Source organism: Heterodontus francisci, chromosome 14, assembly GCF_036365525.1.
Source record: "Heterodontus francisci isolate sHetFra1 chromosome 14, sHetFra1.hap1, whole genome shotgun sequence".
Taxonomy (NCBI): Eukaryota; Metazoa; Chordata; class Chondrichthyes; order Heterodontiformes; family Heterodontidae; genus Heterodontus; species Heterodontus francisci.
In genome coordinates this window covers 89,976,758-90,000,430 of record NC_090384.1, presented here as the reverse complement: position 1 = coordinate 90,000,430, position 23,673 = coordinate 89,976,758, and the positions used below count along the sequence as shown (strand labels likewise).

Sequence of the window (23,673 nt, the reverse complement as noted above, 5' to 3'; positions counted from 1 at the left end):
AACACCAAGTCCCATATGGAGATAATAAGACAGGTGACCAATAGCTTGATCAAAGAGTTAAATTTTAAGCAGTATATTAAAGAAGGTGGAAAGGTTTAGGGAGGGAATTCCAGAGCTTAGAGCCTTGACAACTGACAGCATGGCCGCCAAAGGTGGAGCAATTAAAATTGTGGCTTAGAATTTATGTGAGTTGCATAATATAAGCAGCCCCTTTGTCTTTGTTAGGATGAACTGTACAGAAATACCTACATTTGAAATGTAATACATGATATTTCTTCCTTTCTCCTACACTCCCTGCCATTAACAAACTAAGCTTTGTATCTTTAGAATTCTTGGGCTAGAACGTCAGTTCAGTAGTCTGTGCCAGATTCCATTTGGTAATGGCCAAACAAGTTGCGTCCTTTTCTCATGTTCGAAAGCAGGCATTATGCCATTAACATATGCAAATAAGGGGCCTAATGCTTGCTCCTGCTCCTGCTCCTTCTTGAAAATATGGTTTGTGCCCAAGGCAGCCAGTACCAATGCTGATTTGCCTCTGGGTGAAACAATGCTAAGCAGCATGGAATGGGAAAAAAAAGTTAGTACTAACCTTAATCACCCTGGACATGAGATCTCCGATCTCACTTCCAACTCTGACCTCCAAAGCACCCTCTCCACCACCCCCGATCCCAAGCTCCTAGACTTTCTTCCCCCAGTGACAGCTCTCGTAATCACACAATCGTACTGCAGAACCCCGTGATCATTTTCCCCCTCGTCGAACGACTTCATTTGAGTGTGCACTGTTAACTTTGCAGGTGAGGTGCCCAAAAATGGATGCTGTCGAATTTCTAGGCCCTTATGTTTCTGCCTGAGTTTTAGGCTTATGAGAAGATTGCAAGTACTTAGAACAGTTATAGCCTTTCAGCGGAATAACAAATCCTGATCATCACATTTCATTTGTATTGCTTTATATTCTCACTGTTACTCCTCATCCAGCTGAGATAGGAAGTAGAAAACCTGCTTCTGAGTGATTCCTTGGAGGTGTAAATAAATCTAGCTTCTCCTCAGTAACTCCCCTTGACATCCCAAAATAAGACTTGGTACTGTTGTTGTGGGGCATTGTGGATGCAGACCTCATGTCCTACCTTGCTGTGTTGCGCCACATTGGTACATCAACCCTCACTGAAGAAATCGGTCTAGTTTTCTTTTGAACATTTACTTCCAAGAACTAAGCATTTCTGGTATTTCTTCAAATCTGCTCTTGTGTAGGAGCATAGGAACAGGAGTTGGCCATTTAACAACCGCACCCCTCCCCCCACCCCGTCCATTCGAACTGGTTCCAACATTCAGTCAGATCATGGTGGATCTGTGACCTAACTGCATATACCCAACTTTGCCCTGTATCCCTTAATATCTTGGCTTAACAGAAATCTATCCATCACAGATTTAAAATTAACAATTAACCCAGCATCAACTGCTGTTTGCTGAAGAGGGTTCCTAAACTTCTGCCACCCTTTGCATGTAAACATGTTTTCTAACGTCACTCCTGAAATGCCTGGATCTAATTTTTAGGCAACGTCCCCTAATCCCAGATTCTCCAACTCGGAGAAATTGTTTATCTCTGTCTACCTTATCAGTTTTTCTTAATATCTTAAACGTTGATCAAATCACCTCTTAATCTTCTAAATGCCAGAGAATACAACCCTAGTTTGTGTAATTTCTCTTCATAATTTAACACTTAGAGTCCAAGTATCATTCTAATAAATCTACGCTGCATGCTGTTCAAGGCCAATATATCTCTCCTAGGGTGTGATGCCCAGAACTGAACATAGGGCTCCAGGTATGATCTAACCAGAGCTGCATATCTGTAGCAGTCGTAGCATAACTTCTACCCCCTTGTATTTTCGTATTCTAGATGTAAAGACCAGCATTCCATTAGTCATTTTGATTTTTTTTTAATGCCCGCCAATGATAGGTCTATGTGCATGGACCCCTAAGTTTCTTTGGACCTCCACTACTTCTAGCTTTTCATCATTTGCTGAGTATCTGATCTGTCTTTTTTAGGTCCAATGCGGATGATCTCTCACCTGTCTACATTGAAATTCATTTGCCACAATTTGGCACATTGACTTAATCTATTGATATCTCTTTGTAGCTTTATGCTTGTAACTACACTGATTGCGACCTATCTTTGTGTCATCAGCAAAAGTGGATATGTGGCTTTCTCTCTATCCCATCTACTAAGTTATTAATAAATACGGCTAATAGTTGAGGCCCCAACACAGACTCCTGTGGGATGCCAGTAGTGACATACAGGCAATGAGAGTACCTGCCCATTATCTCTACTCTCTGTCTCCTGTTGCTCAGCCAATCTCCTAGCCAGGTCAATAATTTACCTTCAATTCCATGAGCTTCAACTTTAGCTTTCAGTCTTTTACAAGAGACTCAACATCAGATGCCTTCTGGAATTCCATATTTACCCATTCACAGATTTGTCCAGTTTACTGTGGACAGTCTCTATCTCACCCGTTGAAGTTTGCTTGACCTAAACCTAGAATCTTCGTAGCTGTTTCGCGTTTCTCCATTTCCGATACAATTGTACATTCTGTATTTGAAATGTGCAGACATTTATTTTTAGACATAGTAAAGAACCTAAAGTTTTTGTGCTGTGACAGGTGAAAAGAACTCAGGTTTAAGAGGAAGTCAGCTCTTAATCTACATCTATGGCCATTGTCAAATAAATTTCCTTTGTTAGACAGAGATGGACCAATTAAATTGCTCATTCCAGTTTTTGATTATTATGCAAGCACAATACTTATTATTGAATCATTTACTCCTAACTAATGGTTGCAGACTGAATTGCTCCATGTTTTTATTGATTTGAGATATTTCTGATATTCTTGCTTGTGCTTTACTGTTAATCTTGTTGAGCTGTTTGAACTATAGCAGTGTGCAACAGAGAAAGGGTCCATTTGGCCCATTGTGTCTGGACAAACTCTTTGCTAAAGCGATCAAAAACTAATTCCCCTGCCCTGCTTCCCCCACTCCCATATCCTTGTACCTACCTCTGATTAGAAAATAAATCCTGAAATGGTGTCAATGAAACAAAGCTGTATTGTGTCATATGGCATATTGCCCTTGCACCTACCATTAAGACTTATGCTACAAAGAAAATGGGTGGAATTTAATGCCCCTTGCAGGAGTGGGCTGGTGGTGGGGGAGTGTAGCATTGTGTGGGAGGCAGGGGTTGCCATTCTTGTCACCTTCCCACCCCCACTGCAATTTTACGAGCAGCTGGAGAGGTGACAAAAAGCACACCTGCCCCAGGCCAATTGAGGCCCTTAAGTGGCCAATTAATTGCCATTTAAGGAGCTTCTACCACCACCACAAGGTTATTACCAGCAATACCAGGCGGCATCCTTGCTGGCCAGATGTGGAGAGGGGCCCTCCTGGTCGGGGACCGTGTCCCCCACAGAGGGCACCCCCCCAGCAGCTCCTGCTACCCCTGCTAGTGCACCTCCCACTGCCCTCCTGATTGACCCCCACCTCCCTTGCCAGGGTCCAAACGATTGCCCCTTGTGAGGCCCAAAACCCCACTTAACATTTCTGGCGCTGGCGTCCATGATCTGCCTGAAATTGGGTGCAGTCCCAGCAGTGGCCACTGCTCCCAGTGGCGCTGCTGGGACTGAGGAGCTGCCAGCCCCCTGATTGGACAGCAGCTCTGGGAGGCAGGACCTCATGCCTCAGAGGCACCCGAGGCCAATTAAGGGCCTGGGCCACATAAAATCTCTGCATGGCTCTCAGGCCTGGCGGAGGTGGACTCTCCTCTGACTTTTAAGCCAGTGTGTGGGGCCTCTGCCCCAATGTAAAGTTCCAGCCAATGAGGCAGAATTTCCTGGAACGGTGCATTCGGCTACGAACAACATAAGTTATGCTATTGTGCCCCGATCCTCTATTGCCAAATTTATGCAACAAAATTGCTGGCAAGCTCATTATAATACATCAAAGTGATGATTCAGAAGTGGCTCCAAAGGACCAATGTACTAATCCCTTAACACTCATGGCTACAAAGCTACGACAATATGGTAATCTCTCACTTGTTTACCATGCTTCATTAAATTTGAGTATTTATCCAAATTCAATTGTTGAAGCAGAAGCAATTAAACAGAGCTGGATGATAAAGAATCCCACCATTGATATTAAGTATTTTATCCCTTCTAGATGACAAATGGAACAGTGCTACAACAAATTTACCTTGGGAGTGAATAAAATCGGCCAGTTAATTGTAATGAACTTTGTTGTACAGAAGTATCTAATGATATTTGCAAATAATAAAACAGGCCCATTTATCTTCAAAAGCAAAATATTACGCATGCTGGAAATCTGAAATAAAAACAGAAAATACTGGAAATACTCAGCAGGTCTGGCAGCATCTGTGGAGAGAGAAATCAAATTAACGTTTCAGGTCGATGACCTTTCATAAGAACCCCAGTAAATCTTGTAATCACCACTTGCATTAGCTTGTTATTAAAAATGTGAACTGTAGTGAGAAACCTGCAGGAATATAGTAGCTCATATCTTAGTCCGAGTGCAAAACCTTATGAAAATGATTGATGTTTCCACAGGTATACTCCTTCATCTCAATTGCGAAATAATGATGAGACTAAAGAGTGGTTGCGTTCACACTCTGCAGTTGGATTACAGGAGAATATCAACAATTCACCATTTTCACCAGGATCTAGTATCACATCACCCTCTGGAACAAGGTTTAACTTTTCCCAACTAGGTGAGATTTCAATCTAAAAATTGACTTCTATTTCTGTTGTCTATTTGGCTTTAATATGCCTGCAAATATTGGCAAAGCTACCTGGTCAAGTGCTAAATTACCGATAAACGAGGTTAGCACCTGTAAAGTTCCATACAGTAGGATGAACCATCATGAGAAGAATTGTTCTCCTCCCTAAACTTCTCTGGCAGCTTCTCCCTTAGTCACATCTCCTGAAGCAGTTGACTCGCTGCAGTCCAACAGGGTAACAGGTGCTGGAGCTTTGAGTGTAAAATTACTTTTGTGCAGAGGGCTCTTCCTTTACAACATTTTCCACGGCATTCTGGACACAAACTAGTGAAATTGTATAATCTGTTTCAACCATTATCACCCCATAATCTTCAAAGGATTCAGAAGTAAGGAATGAGAGAGCAATATGCTGAAGAAGGAGAACTCATTATGCTGAATATTAGATATACAGCTATCAGAACACACCAAAGAGTATCTTCAATGGGAAAAATCCCAAATCTGTTGCATTTTGCAGTTACCAATCCAATTTTTGAGAAGGAATATAAAGTTCAAAGATGTCTGTCCAGTGTTAGACTGGGAATAACACTTTGTTGGAATATAGCCTTACATTCTGGTTTGGCTGGATTTTATAAATAGCCTTTCTTTTCAACAGCGAGTCCAACTACAGCTGCCCAGATGAGCCTCTCAAATCCCAGCATGCTACGTTGTCACAGCGTGTCCAATCAAGATGGGTCATATGATCCATACAGTGATTCCAGGTTCCGGAACAGTTCCATGTCTTTGGATGAGAAGCACAGGACAATGAGTCGCTCTGCATCATTCCGGGATGGATTTGAGGAAGGTTAGCAACGACTGCATTGTATTCTTCATGTATTACTAAACTTCAACTATGAAAAAGGGCTTAAAATTAGACTAACAGATACAAATTTTGTTTCATGCTTTATTGAAATATGTAATTGATCAACCTTAATCTAATGAAAGGCCAAAAGAAGGATGCTGTTCATACAAAGCACTCCCGCATCTACAATAATGAATTGTGTGGGGGAAAAACAGACTTCAATTGGACAGAAGTGCTTAATTTTGTATATTGATGTTCAGCCTTGTGGAAACCTGGCATTTCAAAAGGTAATTAGCATTTTGATAAATCCCAAAGCCTTTATTAGAAAGTCTAGTGATTGAAAGTACTTACATTTTACTAGAGTGGTAATGGACTGACATACATGCCCAATATATTCATTTCAACTTTTAAAAGTGACATATTGAAAATTCAGGCCTGCAAAAACATGACAGTTCATAATACCATGTTTGGGGTGGGAGGCGGGTGGGGGTGTGTGTAAGTGGATAAAGGAATTCCTTTTCCAGAGCAGTAAGTTTGTGAAAACAGTGTAAGTGCTTCAACATGCCCTGCTGCATGGTTTAAGCATGTGAATTCACCCCATTAATACCCTCGCACCATTTGTAGGGGATCCACCAATGTGAGCAGGTGAGCAGGTGAGCAGGAGGCTGTTGTTGCACGCTTCATTGCAGCTGAATTGTGAACAGGAAAAGGTATGGCAATAGGTCACCTTGCCTGCTTTATTACCACTAGGATGGTGCTCATTACAAGGGGGATCTGAAGAGAACCCTGAGGGATACAAACAAGAAAGAACATTAAAACATTTTCATGAGGTTGTCTGCACCTTGATTTTTAATTTTCCAGTGCTTTGCTTCTTAATCCTGCTGTTGAGCTTCAATATTCTGTCACATCAGTTTACCCTCTGAGATAAGGTGTCGTATGCTATTTTGACTTTGCACACTGGTTTGTATAATGTGAACTGACAGGTTTCTAGCTGTTGTCTCTCTGCTGGTCCATAGCGTAACAAAGTGGTGCCCCAGATTCCTCAGCTGTAGATGCCAAGGGTTCACTGTTGCACAGCTGCATTTGGAAACTGCTGTAGTTGCAGGCAATTGATTAGGTTCGTATCACTGGTTCTCACATTCATATCAATGAGAATGTGGACAGGTAACGCACCAATATTGTTGAAGAATACTGGCATTCTACAATTTCTGACTATGGTAATTTCAGTATTTATTATTGATTTTGGTTTTGTTAGAATTTGGTCCAGAATTCTGTTGCTCTGATGCTCTAAATTTGTGTGAAACAAGAAGATCTGATTCCACAGCAGTGTTCAAGAAATATTACAATAGTGCTGGTGTCATGTTTTGAGACTCTTGGTTGTTTGGCTTAGGAGGAATTTTGAATTCATTTAGAGTCATAGAGCTATAGAAGGAGGCCATTCAGTCTATCAAGATCATGCCAGCTCTCCATGGAGCAATCCAGTCAGTCCCACTCACCCGCTCAATACCCGTAGCCTTGCAAGTTTATTTCCTTCAAGTGCCCATCCAGTTTCCTTTTGAAATCATTGATCATTTTGGCTTCCACCACCCTCATGAGCAGTGAGTTCCAGGTCATTACCACTCGCTGCATAAAAAAGTTCTTCCTCACATTCCCCCTGCATCTCTTGCCCCAAACCTTCAAACTGTGTTCCCTAGTCCTTGTACCATCAGTTAATGGGAACATTTTCTTCTTGTCTATCTTATCTAAACCTGTCATAATCTTGTACACCACTATCAAATCTCCCTTCAATCTCCTTTGCTCCAGGGAGAACAACCCCAGCTTTTCCAACCTAACCTTGTAACTAAAATCCACCATCCCTGGAACCATTCTGGTAAATTTATATCACGGTATTGCTCTTAAGTTAAATTCAACACATTTGAGGTTAAATCTATACAGTACATAAATTATCTGGGGAGGCGTATTAGACCCAGTAGCCAGGACTAGATGAAGTGGCTGGCAGAATTGAGTTTCTCAAGAATGCATATCAGTTTGAAACATATAGGGCTGGATTTTAGTTCCAGGGTCCTGGGCCTGACGTTGGGCTGAATTTCAGGTCGGGAACCTGAAGGTGGCTGTGGCAGGACCCTGGAGGAGATTTTCAGGGAGGTGGCCAATTAAGAGCCGCCTCCAAGAGGCCCGTTCAATTAAGGATGGCGGGCAGGCTCTGCAGTCAAGAGGGCCAATGGAAGCACCTGAAGTAAAGCGTGACTACCCGACCTGAACCTGACCAGACCCGACGACATGTGTCCGGTTCGGGTCGGGTTTCTCTTCCGGGTCCAGCATTCGGGGTCGGGTCAGGTCGGGCTGGACTGGACAGTGCTGCCTTGCTCTGGGAAGTAATCTTTAAATGAACATTCAGGACGTCAAGGTGGGAAACGTGCAGTCTGGACTCCGCCATCTGCAGTAAATAGTGTGGGGGGAGGGTTCAGTTGCATGGAAAATTAGGAAGTCAAAGGACAATGTAGTGATGAGGCTGATTGTTACCAGAAAAATAAAGGTAGGGACAGAACGTATTGCACCAAGGAATCGTACAAGAGTAGGGAAATTTGATAATAGAACAAACTTAAAGACTTTGCATCTGTATGTACAAAGCATTTGGAATAAAATTAATGAGTTAACAGCGCAAATACAGACAAATGGGTATGATTTAGTGGCGATTATTGAGACGTGGTTGCAGGGAAACCAGGTTTGGGAATTGAATATCCAAGGGTACTCAGTATTTCAGAAGGATAGGCAGGAAGGAAAAGGAGGTGGTGTAGCTTTGTTAGTAAAGGAAGAGATCAGTGCTGTAGTGTGAAATGATATTGGCACTGGAGATCAAGATGTAGAATCAGTCTGGGTAGAAATAAGAAACAACAAGGGAAAGAAGACCCTGGTGGGAGTAATCTATAGGTCCCCAAACAGTAGTTCTGCAGTAGGGCACAGTGTAAACCAGGAAATACTGGGGACTTGTATGAAAGGTATGGCAATAATCATGGGTGATTTTAAGATGCATATAGACTGGATTAATCATATCGGCAAGGGGAGCCTCGAGGGAGAGTTGATTGAATGTATTAGAGATTGTTTTTTGGAGCAATATGTTGTGGAACCAACCAGGGAGCAGGCTATTCTAGATTTGGTATTGTGTAATGAGGTGAGATTAATTAATGATCTCATAGTTAAGGATCCTCTAGGGAAGAGTGATCATAGCATGCTAGAATTTCAAATTCAGTTTGAGGGCGAGAAACTGGAGTCCCACACTAGCGTTCTGGAGTTAAACAAAGGTAATTACCTCGGCATGAGGACAGATTTGGCCCTAGTGGACTGAGCAGGAAGACTAAAAGGTAGGACAGTTGATGAGCCATGGCAGATGTTTCAGGAGATATTCAACTCCTCCCAACTAAAATATATTCCGGAGAGGAAGGAAGATTGTAAGAGGGGGAAAAAAACATCCATGGCTATGCAAGGAAGTTAAGGATAACATAAAGACAAAAACTATGGCATACCATATTGCAAAGGCCAATGGCAGGCTGGAAGATTGGGAAACTTTTAAAGATCAACAAAGGGTTACTAAAAAAGTAATAAAAAGAGCAAAGGTAAATTTTGAAAGAAAACTAGCGCAAAATATAAAAACGAAAAGCAAAAGCTTCTGTAAGTATATAAAAGGTAAGAGAGTAGCTAAAGTGAATGTTGGTCCCTTGGAGGATGAGACTGGGGAGTTAATTGTGGGGAACACAGAAATGGCGGAGACACTAAATCAGTATTTTGCCTCAGTTTTCACGGTGGAGAACACTAGTACCATCCCAATAGTAACAAGTAATGCAGAAGTTATAGAAAGGGAGGAACTTGGAACAATCATCATCACCAGAGAAAAAGTACTGAGCAAACTATTTGGATTGAAGGCAGACAAGTCCCCTGGACCTGATGGCCTACATCCTAAGGTCTTAAAGGAAGTGGCAGCAGAGATAGTGGATCCATTGGTTATAATATTCCAAAATTCCCTGGATATGGGAAAGGTTCCAGTGCATTGGAAAATGCTAATATAATGCAAAAAAGGAGGGAGGCTGAAAGTAGGAAACTATAGATCAGTTCGTTTAACTTCTGTCGTTGGGAAATTGTTAGAATCCATTATCAAGGAAGTAATAACAGGGCATTTAGAAAGTCAAAACACAATCCATCAGAGTCAGCCTGGTTTTATGAAGGGTAAGTCGTGTTTGTCTAATCTGCTAGAGTTCTTCGAAGATGTAACAAGTAAAGTGGATAATGGGGATCCTGTAGATGTAGTCTATCTGGACTTCCAGAAGGCATTTGATAAGGTGTCATACAAAAGATTAACACACAAGGTAAGATCACATGGGGTTAGGGGCAATTTATTAGCTTGGATAGAGGATTGGCTAACCAACAGAAAACAGAGAGTCGGGATAAATGGGTCTTTTTCTGGTTGGCAAGATGTAACTAGTGGGGTGCCACAGAGTTCGGTCCTCGGGCCCCAACTATTTATAATCTATCTTCATGACTTGGATGCAAGGATAGAAGGTACTGTAGCCAAATTTGCAGATGACACTAAAATAGGTGGGACAGTAAGTTGCAATAAAGAAATAATAAATTTACAAATGGATATGGATAGGTTAAGTGAAAGAGCCAAAATTTGGCAGATGGAGTTTAATATGGATAAGTGTGAGGTTATCCAATTTGGTCAGAAGAATAGAAAGGCAAATTATTATCTAAATGGAGAGAAACTTCAGAGTGCTTCGGTGCAGAGGGATCTGGGTGTCCTCGTGCATGAATCGCAGAAAACTAGTATGCAGGTGCAGCAGGTAATAAGGAAGGCACATGGAATTTTGGCATTTATTGCTAAAGGAAGAGAGTATAAAGGTAGGGAAGTGTTGCTGCAACTAGGCAAGGCATTAGTGAGACCGCACCTGGAGTGTTGCGTATAGTTTTGGTCCCATTACTTGAAGAGGGATGTAGTTGCATTGGAGGCAGTTCAGAGAAGGTTCACCAGATTGATTCCTGAGATGAGAGGTTTGTCTTATGAAGAGAGATTGAGCAGTTTAGGCCTTTACTCTCTAGAGTTTAGAAGAATGAGAGGAGATCTAATTGAGGTATATAAGATGATTAAGGGAATTGAGAAAGCAGACGTCGAGAGGATGTTTCCTCTTGTGGAGCAATCTAGAACAAGAGAGTTTTAGGATAAGGAGTAGCATATTTAAAACAGAGATGAGGAGAAATTACTTCTCTCAAAGGGTCGTGAGTTTGTGGATGCCGGGACATTGAGTAAATTTAAGGAGGAGATATACAGATTTTTAATTAGTAAAGGGTTGAAGGGTTATGGAGAACGGGCAGGAAAGTGGAGTTGAGGCCGAGATGAGATCAGCCATGATCGTATTGAATGGTGGAGCAGGCTCGAAGGGCTAAATTGCCAACTCCTGCTCCTAGTTCTTATATTCTTATGTAAAGCCTGGCTACCCGACCAAACCCGATACATGTGTCGAGTTCGGGTCAGGTTGGACATTTAAAAAAATTAAAGGACTCAGGCCTGGGTCGGGTTCAGGTTGGCTGTTGTCGGGTTGGGCCCAGGTCAGGTTTTAATTTTATACCTGAACCAGGCTTTAACCTGGAGCAGCTGTGTGGCCAGCAGCCCCTCCAGGAGAGGTGGGCGCTGCCACTGTAGGTGACAGAACAAGAGGGCACCTCAAGATGGAGGCACCTTCTGAAGACTTTAGGAAGTTTAAAAATAAAATGTGGCCACAGCTGCCAGGCCATCATTGTGAAGCGTGAACCCACTCCACAGGCTGGTGTGTGGCCACAGCTAGTAACCCTCTGGCACCCACAGCGCGGGGGTGGGGTTGCAATTAAAGGAGACCTCATTAGATCTCAAGCCTGCTGTTGGAGGCTGCCGCCATCTATCTGCTGGGCTTCAACCTCAGCAGGGAGCCTTTCTGCCATCTGGAAGATTCCAGATGGCATGTGAAGAGTGCCTTAAATAGGCACTTTAATAGGCCTAATTAATTGTCTAATTGTCTCCCGGTTAAGCTACCAGCAGGCGTGCTGCTCTGCCGACATTTTCCCGCCTCCGGCCTATTTTGAGAGAGGCTGTTTCTGGGTGGGGGGGGGGGAGGTGGTGACAGCTAGCAGACCACCAGCGGCAGACAGCCAATTACTACTACAACAACAACAACGTATAGTAATATAGCAGTTTTAACGTATTAAAACATCCCAAGGCCCTTCACAGGAGCATTACAAAACAAAATATAACACCAAGCCATACATGGAGACATTAGCTCAGATGACCAAAAGCTTGGTCAAAAAGGTAGGTTTTAAGGAGCGTCTTAAATGAGGAAAGCAAGGTGGAGAGGGGCATTCCAGAGCTTGGGGTTTAGGAAACTGAAGGTGCGGCCACCAATAGTGGAGCGATTAAAATCGGAGAGCAAGAGGCCAGAATTAGAGGAACGCAGATACCTCGGAAACCTTGTTTTCAAATCCCTCCATGGCCTCGCCCCTCCCTATCTCTGTAATCTCCTCCAGCCCCACAACCCTCCGAGATAGAGATGGCAGAGTGAAGAATATGTCGGGCTATTAGGTTACAGTTGAATACAATTCTGCTGCTGATGATGGCTCACAGCACCTCATGGATGCCCAGTTTTGAGCTGGTAGATCTGTTCTGAATCTATCCCATTTAACACAGTGCCACACAACTCAATGGAGGGTGTCATCACTCTGAAGATAGGACTTGATCTGCACAAGGACTGTGCGGTGGTCATGCCTACCAATACTGTCATGGACAGATGCATCTGCAACAGGTAGATTGATGAGGATGTGGTCAAGTAGGTTTTTCTCTCTTGTTGGTTCTCTCACCACCTGCTACAGGCTGAGTCTGGCAGATATGTCCTTCAGGAGCTGGCCAGCTCGGTCAGTAGTGGTGCTATCGAGCCACTCTTGGTGATGGATATTGAAGTCCTCATCCAGAATAGATCCTGTGGCCTTGCTACCCTCGGTGTTTCTTCCAAGTAGTGTTCAACATGGAGGAATACTGATTCATCAGCTGAGTGAGTGCACTTAGTGATAATCAGCAGGAGGTTTCCTTGCCCATGTTTGATTTGATGACATGAGACTTCATGGGTTCTGGAGTCAATGTTGAGAACTCCCAGGGCAACTCCCTCCCAAATGTATAGCACTGTGCTGCCACCTCTGGTGGGTCTGTCCTCCTGGTGGGACAGGTGATGGAAGAGGCTGGGAGGCAGGGCCTCCCCCCTTTCCCCCCTGCACTCGCACCCCCTCCCAGCTCACCCCCTCGCACCCCCTTCCCCCTCAACCCCTTGCACCCCCTTCCCTTGCACCCCCTCCCCCTTGTACCATCTTCCCCTCGCTTCCCCTTCCCCTGCACCCCCTACCCCTCACCCCCTCCCCCCTTCCCCCCCACCTCCTCCCCCCGGCATCCACCTATCCCTGAGCAGGGGCCGTAACAACTCCACAGCCTTGTGGGCGTCTCGGGAGAGACCAAGGCAAAGGGAGTAAACCCTAACAAAAAATCCGGAGCGGAACCCAGAAGGCGGTCATGTGTCACCTTTGGCATGTTTCTGGCAGTTCCTGCAGCCATACCGGTGCCAAACATCGTGCTCTGCACTCCTTTGGACCCCACCAGGAAGGCCGAGAGCGGGGTTTTGACGCTTGGGCAACTCACAACCTCCATACATCCGCCCAGGCATGCGCCATGGAGAGGTCACTCCATAGTCGCCTCACAGCGACCACAACAACACGCACGGCAGCAGTTACGGGTTATAAGTCCAGCTCAATTGGCATAGAGATTGGGGGCCACAGGTTGCCTTTGTCAGTGGGAGAGGTCATTGCATCTCACCGGACAGCCACCGCCCGCCTCAAACCGGGCAGCCCCCGGTCAATAAGGTTCTGTCCTGCCACAGTCCACCTGCTTCAATGGGTGCTTGGAGCTCAGGGTCATTGCCCGACAAGTGGACTGTAACACCGCACCAAACAGCACGACAAAAAAAGGAAAGAAGGTACCAGCCCTTCGATTTGCAAGCTGGAACGTCAGAACTATGTCTCCTGGCCTCTCGGAAGACCTTACACAAATCAACGATTCTCGGAAGACCGCCATCATTAACAATGAGCTCAGTAGACTCAATGTGGACATTGCAGCACTTCAGGAGACACGCCTCCCTGCGAGCGGATCTCTAAGAGAGCAAGACTACAGCTTCGACTGGCAGCGTAGGGATCCTGAAGAACCAAGACAGCATGGAGTGGGCTTCTGATCAGAAACTGTTTGCTCAGCATGATAGAGCCACCTTCAAATGGCTCGGAACGCATACTGTCCACCCGACTGCTCACCACCTCTGGTCCAGTACACCTATTCAGCGTCTATGATCCAACACTCTGCTCCCCACCTGAAATTAAAGACCAGTTCTACGAGGAACTCCATAATATCATTAGTCGCATTCCCAATACCGAACATTTGTTCCTGCTGGGGGACTTTAATGCCAGGGTTAGGGCCGACCATGACTCCTGGCCCTCCTACCTTGGGCGCTATGGCATTGGAAGGATGAATGAGAATGGACAGAGACTGCTGGAGTTGTGTACCTATTAGAACCTCTGCATCACCAAATCGTTCTTTCATACTAAGCCCTGTCACCAGGTTTCTTGGAGGCACCCAAGATCACGTCGTTGGCACCAGCTGGACCTTGAATCTTCCAAACATTGCTTAATATTCTATCTGATCTTATAGTATGTTAGGAATAAATAAAGTCATAAGGGCATTGTGAAGTGATGTCAAATGGAGCAATTTTTAAAAATTCAGGCCAATAAATGTTAACAAAAGCAATAAAGAACAAATTTGTTATTGGCTGTATCACTCTGTAACCTTTCATGTTATGAGATGAAACTAAACTGAGACATATCTCCAGTGCAAAAGCTACGAAGTTAGTGGTGATTATCATTTAGTGACCTTTACCTAAGTGAGTTGCAAGTGACAGCTAATAAAAACAGAATATGCCAGAAATACTCAACAGTTCAGGACGAGTGATAGCTACTCCATTTGAAAAGCAGAACACGACATAATAAAATTAATATTCACCACCAAAACTTTCATGTTGAAGTTATCAATACAAAACCAAAAAACTTAATAGATCGTCAATCCCATAAGTGTATTAACATATATGTTGTCCTTCAATCTGGATTTCCATATAATAGAGCCATATACATTCAATTTTAAGTAGAGATTGGGTTTGAAATTGTCAGGAGTCATGAGGAGCTTGGAAACATTAGAACATAAGAATTAGAAACGTATGATGATCACTCATGAATTGGCACAAAATACTCATATACTTACTGTATCGTGTTTTCGACCAGCTGTGGCTGCAAGCTGAACAATGGTATTAATAGCTCGTAGCATTTGGCAATTTTACCACACAACTGCATTGCAATATTTACCAGTCACTTTCAAGCACAGTCTTCAGTCACTATAACCAAGTGCATGGGCAATTTCATGTGACGCTGTCTTTATGAGAGAACTTCACAAAGTTTCTTCCTTGTTTGCCACACATAGGTTGTTGCTAGGTTTCCTAAATAAGTAAGGCTGACTGATTAACCATTCTAGGCAGTTCCATCATGAGGTAGTTTGAGCTGACCACGCAGTGCGAGGTTGCAATAGTAAGTATTAAGATTTTAATTAGTTGAACTCCAAGAGTGCCCTGCACACGCTTTGAGTTGTGGAGGAGGGTGATGGTGATGGTTGGGATACCTATGCAGCAACTCGTTGGCATTGAGCAAGTGAAGGATAGCCCCATAGAGAGACAGTCTGCACTCCATATCTGGCAAAGAGCAAACCTATATAGCTTTTCCAAGAGCTTGATTTGGATGTTATTAAGCATGGTAATGGTGTTTTTTGTATGTTGACATCCAGCCAACCTAAAAAAAAAACATATTATTGTGCCATTTTCATGTGATTCCCTTGTGGTTCTGCTTCCTAAAATAAAAATGAGTTACTAAACTTACTTTCCTGAAGGCTGTTTACCTTTTACATTGAGACTGGAATTTGTTTGCTGTGCACACATGTCGTGACACATTGCTTACTGTAAACTAACACTTTTTTTCCTCCCTGTTGTGATGCGATCTTACACAATAGGTGAACATTGCTCTAATGTTATCCTGTTTGGTCAGCTCAAAAAAGAAATGGGTGGCGCAGTGGTTAGCACCGTAGCCTCATAGCTCCAGTGACCCGGGTTCTGGGTACTGCCTGTGTGGAGTTTGCAAGTTCTCCCTGTGACCGTGTGGGTTTCCGCCAGGTGCTCCGGTTTCCTCCCACAGCCAAAGACTTGCAGGTTGATAGGTAAATTGGCCATTATAAATTGCCCCTAGTGTAGGTGGGGATGTGGTAGAGAATATGGGATTAATGTAGGATTAGTATAAATGGATCATTGATGGTCAGCACAGACTCAGTGGGCTGAAGGGCCTGTTTCAGTGCTGTATGACTCTATGACCTTCTGCCAGAGTGATGCGCATATACTTGATTTTATGTTCTCCGCAAACCTTAGAAGCACAACCAACTTTGATATGTTCTGGAGAAATCCTGTGCTGAGTATGCATGTGAAAATGCTGCTGTGGTTTTACAGGTAGATGGAAGGTGTTGCATGTGGTCTCCTAAATTTGGGTCGTATAAAATCCCATGATAGCCCAGTTTGTTTTTCATCATCAGAGAGTTCTTTGCTGACTGTGTGAGCAGCAAAGTTTGCTGCCCCTCTATAGGAGTTTTCAAAAAAATTTTCATGGAATGTTGGTGTCGCTGGCAAGGCCAGCATTTATTGTCTATCCCTAATTGCCCTTGAGAAGGTGGTGGTGAACCGCTTTCTTGAACCACTGCAGTCCATCTGTTGCAGGTGCACCCACAGAGCGGTCAGGGAGGGAGTTCCAGGATTTTGATCCTGGATCAGATAAGTCAAGCTATAGCATATCAAACATTCTATTTAATAATTGGACTTTCCAGTTTTTTGAGGTTCCTTTTTCAGGATTCCTAGGCAACTTAGGTGCAAAAAGCAGTCAAGGAACCTCCAGGAAATATCTTACTTGATTGCCATTTTTGAGACAAGCATACAGCAGAAAGAAAATCTCTGTCCTCGCAGGCAATTGCTCCTATCAGTGACCAATCAATCCTGAGCACCATAGATATCATAATACAGGCAAAAACAAATGAGAGCTTCAGCATACAAGGATTGAATGCACAAGTTACCATTTCCCCCCGAGTACAGCAAGAATGATTAGATGGTACTGCCCTAATCATTGACTATCTTAAAATAAATTTATTCTTGGGATGCTTGGAAAGATCAGAGTTGAAGTAAATCAATTGGAATATGATTCATAGAGATTCATAGGTTCATAGAGAGATACAGCTCGGAAACAGGCCCTTCGGCCCACCGGGTCTGTGCCGACCAACAACCAGCCATTTATACTAATCCTACATTAATCCCATATTCCCTACCACATCCCCACCTTCCCTCAATTCTCCTACCACCTACCTACACTAGGGGCAATTTGCAATGGCCAATTTATCTATCAACCTGCAAGTCTTTGGCTGAGAAATCTCTCTGGTTGCTGCCAGAGGCGCTCGAGCTGTGTGTTGTGCTTCTGCTGAGATCAGCTAATTCAACATGGAACAGGAATTGATTCTGGAAACTTCCTCGTCACTACGCCTCAAAAATACACTAATTAAACTCATTAAGCCATCTGAGCAAAGCACATTCTTTTTGTTCAAGATTTTCATTCCAGAATTTTGAAGAGTTAAGACAAGGGGTTATATCACTATGTATAGACATACAGTGGGAAGTTTGTGGAAGCTCAGTTGGTGACCCCTATCGTTTTGGCTACCACTACAATCTGTTTTACTAGAAGGAGGGTAAGGGTTATTAGCAGTATATCAGCACCATCAGCAACAGCACTTGGCCTCTATTTCACCAGAGCTGAAGAAGAATTTAATTGCAGCATCTTAATTGGAATGGCTGTGCAGCCTGAAGTAATTTTTTGTTTTAAAAGCCTAACTTTGAATTACTGCTTTCCTAGAGCCAACCGGTTGTTATATTTGTCATATGCAAGAAGGATTACTAGATTCTGCCATTATTCTGTCTCCCGTCCATCTAAATTGCAGGGTTTTTTTGGTGTCCAGCACAAGAGTCATTTGTAGCTAGCATTTTCTTAATCCAGCAACATTATTGTGATTTTGTTTCTGACAAACTGGACTGTATTTGTGATTGCAGAGCCCGAAGTGAAATATGCCTGTTGGCTTGAATGAAATGATAAATACAATGGCCTGGATTTTGCTTGCCGTTAAGCTGCCCACAAAGATTAACTGTCAATGTCAGTTTTAATTTGATGCTGTCTACCAGGGATCTGTGAGGTCCAACAAAAGGGCAAGCAGCGGGCAGGCTGATCAGCCAATCAGATTGAAGAATTCTCACAGACAGCAAAGCAGGAAGTAAAAAGCAGGCAATATAAATCACATTTAAATAATTGTACAGAAAGCAAAAGAAAATGTGACATACACATGGGGTTAAGGGAGAAACTTAAATATGAGAAGGTTTTTTTAAAAAAAAATTATTTTATAAAAAATCTGCAATGTTCAATATTCTTGTGAGGGACTGAAACTCCAAATTTGTAAAATTCGTTTTTCAGGGACAGGGAGGTTATTTAGCAGTAATTATGGCATAATATGCTATTAAACACTTTGGTACTCCTAACTGAACAAGGCTTAACATATTCATTGGTTTTACAGAGAGAATAGAATGTAAATAGTTGGAGTTTACATTAAATCAGTGGATTCTATTTTCAAAGACTGCAACAGCGCACCCTGTGGAGGAGCAGGGTATCACTGACAGCAACTTCCAGATTTTCACATTCAACTGTGCATGTGGGGATACCAGAAGTTGCTATCAATTTTACACAGTCATAATGGCGAGCGCCGATAATTTCGCCATTATTACTACCTCAAATTCCAGGCCATTATCAACTGCATTGGCTAGTTACTGAAGAGCTGTTTTTCACAGATGGCCTGACCGACTAATAGTTATTATTTTCCTTCTCTTTGGGCCTGCTAATCCTGTCGCAACCTGAAACTTTGTACAGTTCATGGGTCTTCTCTATCTCTGGTCTCCAGCACATCTTCCATTTACTCAACGGTAAGAACCAACAGTTTAAGTACTTTCTTTGTTCATTGTTTCCTACATGTTTCAAATATATTATGCAAGGAGGTTTAGTACAAAATACAAAAGTATTTTTGTTTCATGAACTTTTTAAATAACATTATGATACTTTTTTCCTTTCCTCCTCATTATAATGGCTTCAAATCTGAAATTCCAGCTTAAAAGATAGTTTTATGTTGTTGCGAAGCCAACTGTTTTCACTTTACACATTCTGCTATCATATTGGTGGCAGATAGAAAAATTAAGTCTTACTAAGGTATTATTACAGAGAACTTTAAATCAACACACAGTTTTCACAGCTTGATGTCAGAAAGTTCCATTTTCCCTTGTATTAAGCAATGTTCATATGTCACAATTTCATGTTCACGTTTGCTACAGAATTGGGAGTTCTTTTCTACACTATGAATCATCACCTTTAAGCAGTTGTTTTGAAAAAACAAGTCGTTACATCATTAGCTCACTCTAATAGCATTTAATTTTGCTTTGCGCACGTAAACAATAACATCTTGTGACCACGCCCATGATGTCACTTTACCTGTTGCGTGCAAGCTGTTATTTAGATTTTGACTTGCACATAAATTGCCTCTGTCCAATAAGAATGCAAGGTGGCTCAGGTGTTCAGAAATGTGATAGCTTGGGTGGCGTCCTCTGGTTTTGTCCCTCTGAACAGTTCTTATCACATCAGTGACAGTGACGATGCAAACAGGTCCAGTATGATGACAACATTAACACTCACCAGGGCCCTTACAATCAGAGAGCTGATGGTAGGTGATGGTAGGAATTTTGATCAAGCATAATGCTGAAATTGGAATATTTAATGTCACAGTTGGAAGGTGAAGGATCTGTGTACATCCATGTACAGGAGATTTTTTGTTGTGTAGCTTTCATGTAATTAAATGTATATTAGAAAGAACTAGCTTCAAGTTGATAAAATGTATAAACTGTGGACTTGGTTCTTTGTCCTACTGAAATGATGGGACGATTGACTGCACAATTTGTTTGTTCAAGTTAATTTAAAAATATCAAGTAATGTTCACATTTTGCATTGATTCAGTGAATAAATTAATAGTATAAAAACATTAAATGTACAAAGCAATAATTATAATAATTGAAACTGTAATGTGTTTTACTCAAAAATGTTCATAGTTTATATACTGGAACCAAGGAAGGTTCATAAAAGGGCCATACAAAAATGAACAAATTATCTGATCTAATATAAACATGATGAAAAATGATTAACAAGCAGTTAACCTGGTGCTGCTCTCTTTTGAAAAAAAGGTGTTGTTATTGTCAAGTGCTTGAAGGTCTTTTGGGTGAGATACAAAAAAAATAACTGATCGGGGTGTGTGCAAGTTTAGTAATTCTTGTAAGCATCTAATCTGAGTATTAGAATTGTGGGCAATGTTGTTTCCTGGTGTGCTTGTACAATGATGTATTGGTTATTTATACCACAGTTTGTCTTCATTTTCTCTACTATTGGCATAAAGAGCCTTCATTCATTCCAATGTCATAGAAGGTAATTAAAGTTGCTGTAAAACAAGAAAAGTATCATCACTAAACTATTCCTTCTGGAAAACTGTGATAAATTACCCACAAGTTGTTGCCTTCAGAAGTGTTGCAGTCTAGCTACTGTCACTAATTCAATCCACTTGCCCATTTGTTAATTCTTCCCATGGCACTAAGCAAAGAAGCACAAGGGAGTTCTCTCAGTCGCTAGGTCAACATTTATCCCTCAATGAATACTACTAAAACAAATTATCTGTTCATTTAGCTCATTGCTGTGTGTAAATTGGCTGTCATGTGTACCTACACAACTACAGAAGTGTTTAATTGGCTGTGGTACTTAGGACATGTTGAGGATGTGAATGTCACTATATACACACGCTTGTTAGTCTTTCTGTATTGTCTGTTTTTTGTAATTTTGTTTGCAAGTATGGGTGGGGGTTATCAAATATAATTGAGTAATGTAACCATCATTCAATATCACTGTTTAGCAGATGGGCTCATATACTAGTATATTACTGTACAATTAGTACAATGTAGTCATATTAACAGTGGTAGCCACCTTGTAAATTGTACTGGTTTTCCACTGATGTTTCAAGCACCACCACTCAAAGCATGGCAAACTGTAATTGGAGTGCTTCTATAGCAGGTGTGTCCAACCTTCTCGTGTGGGGGGCCACATTATAATTTTTGTCTTACATGGGGGGCTAGTGAGACAATTTCGGAAAGATAAAGGCATGAAAAAGTTATCTTACTATTAATCAAAACAACAACAAATGTGCATTTTTGTGATGAAGCTTTAAATAAGAAGATTAATTTATTGACTTACTTTCTCATCACTCTGTTAGGCATTGATTTCGTGTGACACCTGGCAATTTTTGCTTGTAGAAGTAATCAATGTTTCCCTGCACACTTGTTGCGATGCGGAGTATTCTGGATAGATATCCATCTGTCAGAAGTGATCTTGATCTCTGTCTGTCTCCCTTTCTCTTGTATCCCCCCAGTCTCTGTTCATCCCCTGTCTCCCTCTCCTCCCCATCTCTGCCCCCCTCACTCTCCTTGTTCTCCCCTCTCTCTCTCTCTCTGTTCCCCCTCTCTCTTCTGTCAGGAGTGATGTTAATCTCTGTCTGTCTGTCTCTTTCCCTGTGTTGTCCTGGCTCTCTGTGTCCCTCTTTCTCTTGTATCTCCCACTCTCTGTTCATCCCCTCTCTCCCTGTTCATCCCCTCTCTCCATCTCTGCCCCCTCTCTCTCTCTTTGGTCCCCCTATCTCTCTCTGTTTTCCCCCCCTCTCTGTTTCATAGAGCGATACAGCACTGAAACAGGCCCTTTGGCCCACCGAGTCTGTGCCGACCATCAACCACCCATTTATACTAATCCTACATTAATCCCATATTCCCTTCCACATCCCCTACCTACACTAGGGGCAATTTACAATAGCCAATTTACCTATCAACCTGCAAGTCTTTGGCGGTGGGAGGAAACTGGAGCTCCCGGCGGAAACCCACGCGGCCACAGGGAGAACTTGCAAACTCCATACAGGCAGTACCCAGAACTGAACCCGGGTTGCTGGAGCTGTGAGGATGCAGTGCTAACCACTGCACCACTGTGCCGCCCCAACCAGAAACAAAGTTCTCTCTCTCTTGCTCCCTCTCTCTCTCTGTCTCTGTCTCTCGCTCGCTCTCTCCTCCCTCTCTCTCTCTCCCACCCCCTCTCTCCCCCCTCTCTCTCTCTCCCCCTTCTCTCTCTCTCCCCCCTCTCTCTCGCTCTCTCTCTCCCCCCTCTCCCCACCACTCTCTTCCCCCACCACTCTCTTCCCCCACCACTCTCTTCCCCCACCACTCTCTTCCCCCACCACTCTCTTCCCCCACCACTCTCTTCCCCCACCACTCTCTTCCCCCACCACTCTCTTCCCCCACCACTCTCTTCCCCCACCACTCTCTCCCCCCCCCACTCTCTCCCCCCCCCACTCTCTCCCCCCCCCACTCTCTTCCCCCCCCACTCTCTTCCCCCCCCACTGTCTCCCCCCCCCCCACTGTCTCCCCCCCCCCACTGTCTCCCCCCCCCACTGTCTCCCCCCCCACTCTCCCCCCCACTCTCTCTCCCCCCCACTCTCTCTCCCCCCCACTCTCTCTCCCCCCACTCTCTCTCCCCCCCACTCTCTCTCCCCCCCACTCTCTCTCCCCCCCACTCTCTCTCCCCCCCCACTCTCTCTCCCCCCCCACTCTCTCCCCCCCCACTCTCTCTCTCCCCCCCACTCTCTCTCTCCCCCCTCTCTCGCTGTCTCTCTCTCGCACTCTCTCTCTCTTTCACCCCGCTCTCTCTTTCTTTGTTCTCCCCCTCTCTCTTTGTTCCCCCTCTCTCTTTGTTCCCCCTCACTCTCTTTGTTCCCCCCTCTCTCTCTTTGTTCCCCCCTCTCTCTCTTTGTTCCCCCCTCTCTCTTTGTTCCCCCCTCTCGCTCTTTGTTCCCCCCTCTCTCTTTGTTCCCCCCTCTCTCTTTGTTCCCCCTCTCTCTTTGTTCCCCCCTCTCTCTTTGTTCCCCCTCTCTCTTTGTTCCCCCTCTCTTTGTTCCCCCCTCTCTCTTTGTTCCCCCCTCTCTCTTTGTTCCCCCTCTCTCTTTGTTCCCCCTCTCTCTTTGTTCCCCCCTCTCTCTTTGTTCCCCCCCTCTCTCTTTGTTCCCCCCCTCTCTCTTTGTTCCCCCCTCTCTCTTTGTTCCCCCCCCTCTCTCTTTGTTCCCCCCTCTCTCTTTGTTCCCCCCTCTCTTTGTTCCCCCCCTCTTTGTTCCCCCCCTCTCTCTTTGTTCCCCCCCTCTTTGTTCCCCCCCTCTCTCTTTGTTCCCCCCCTCTCTCTTTGTTCCCCCCCTCTCTCTTTGTTCCCCCCTCTCTCTTTGTTCCCCCCCTCTCTCTTTGTTCCCCCCTCTCTCTTTGTTCCCCCCTCTCTCTTTGTTCCCCCTCTCTCTTTGTTCCCCCCTATCTCTTTGTTCCCCCCCTCTCTTTGTTCCCCCCTCTCTCTTTGTTACCCCCTCTCTCTTTGTTACCCCCTCTCTCTTTGTTACCCCCTCTCTCTGTTCCCCCCTCTCTCTTTGTTCCCCCTTCTCTCTTTGTTCCCCCCTCTCTCTTTGTTCCCCCCTCTCTCTTTGTTCCCCCCTCCCTCATTGTTCCCCCCTCTCTGTTTGTTCCCCCCTCTCTCTTTGTTCCCCCCCTCTCTCTTTGTTCCCCCCCTCTCTCTTTGTTCCCCCTCTCTCTTTGTTCCCCCCTCTCTCTTTGTTCCCCCCCTCTCTCTTTGTCCCCCCCCCTCTCTCTTTGTTCCCTCCTCTCTCTGTGTCCCCCCCCTCTCTCTG

General features: G+C 43.9%; 1 protein-coding gene across 13 annotated transcripts in view; it reads left to right on the top strand.

Annotated features, from left to right (window-relative positions):
• LOC137377146 (neuron navigator 2-like) overlaps positions 1 to 23,673 on the top strand; it is a 984,055-nt gene that overhangs the window by 868,862 nt on the left and 91,520 nt on the right. For all 13 annotated transcript variants that reach the window (XM_068046509.1, XM_068046511.1, XM_068046512.1 and 10 more), the window contains 3 exons: positions 4,605 to 4,765; positions 5,427 to 5,615; positions 18,756 to 18,808. In XM_068046509.1, the coding sequence (XP_067902610.1) occupies positions 4,605 to 4,765; positions 5,427 to 5,615; positions 18,756 to 18,808 (403 nt within the window). The remainder of the gene's footprint in view (positions 1 to 4,604; positions 4,766 to 5,426; positions 5,616 to 18,755; positions 18,809 to 23,673) is intronic.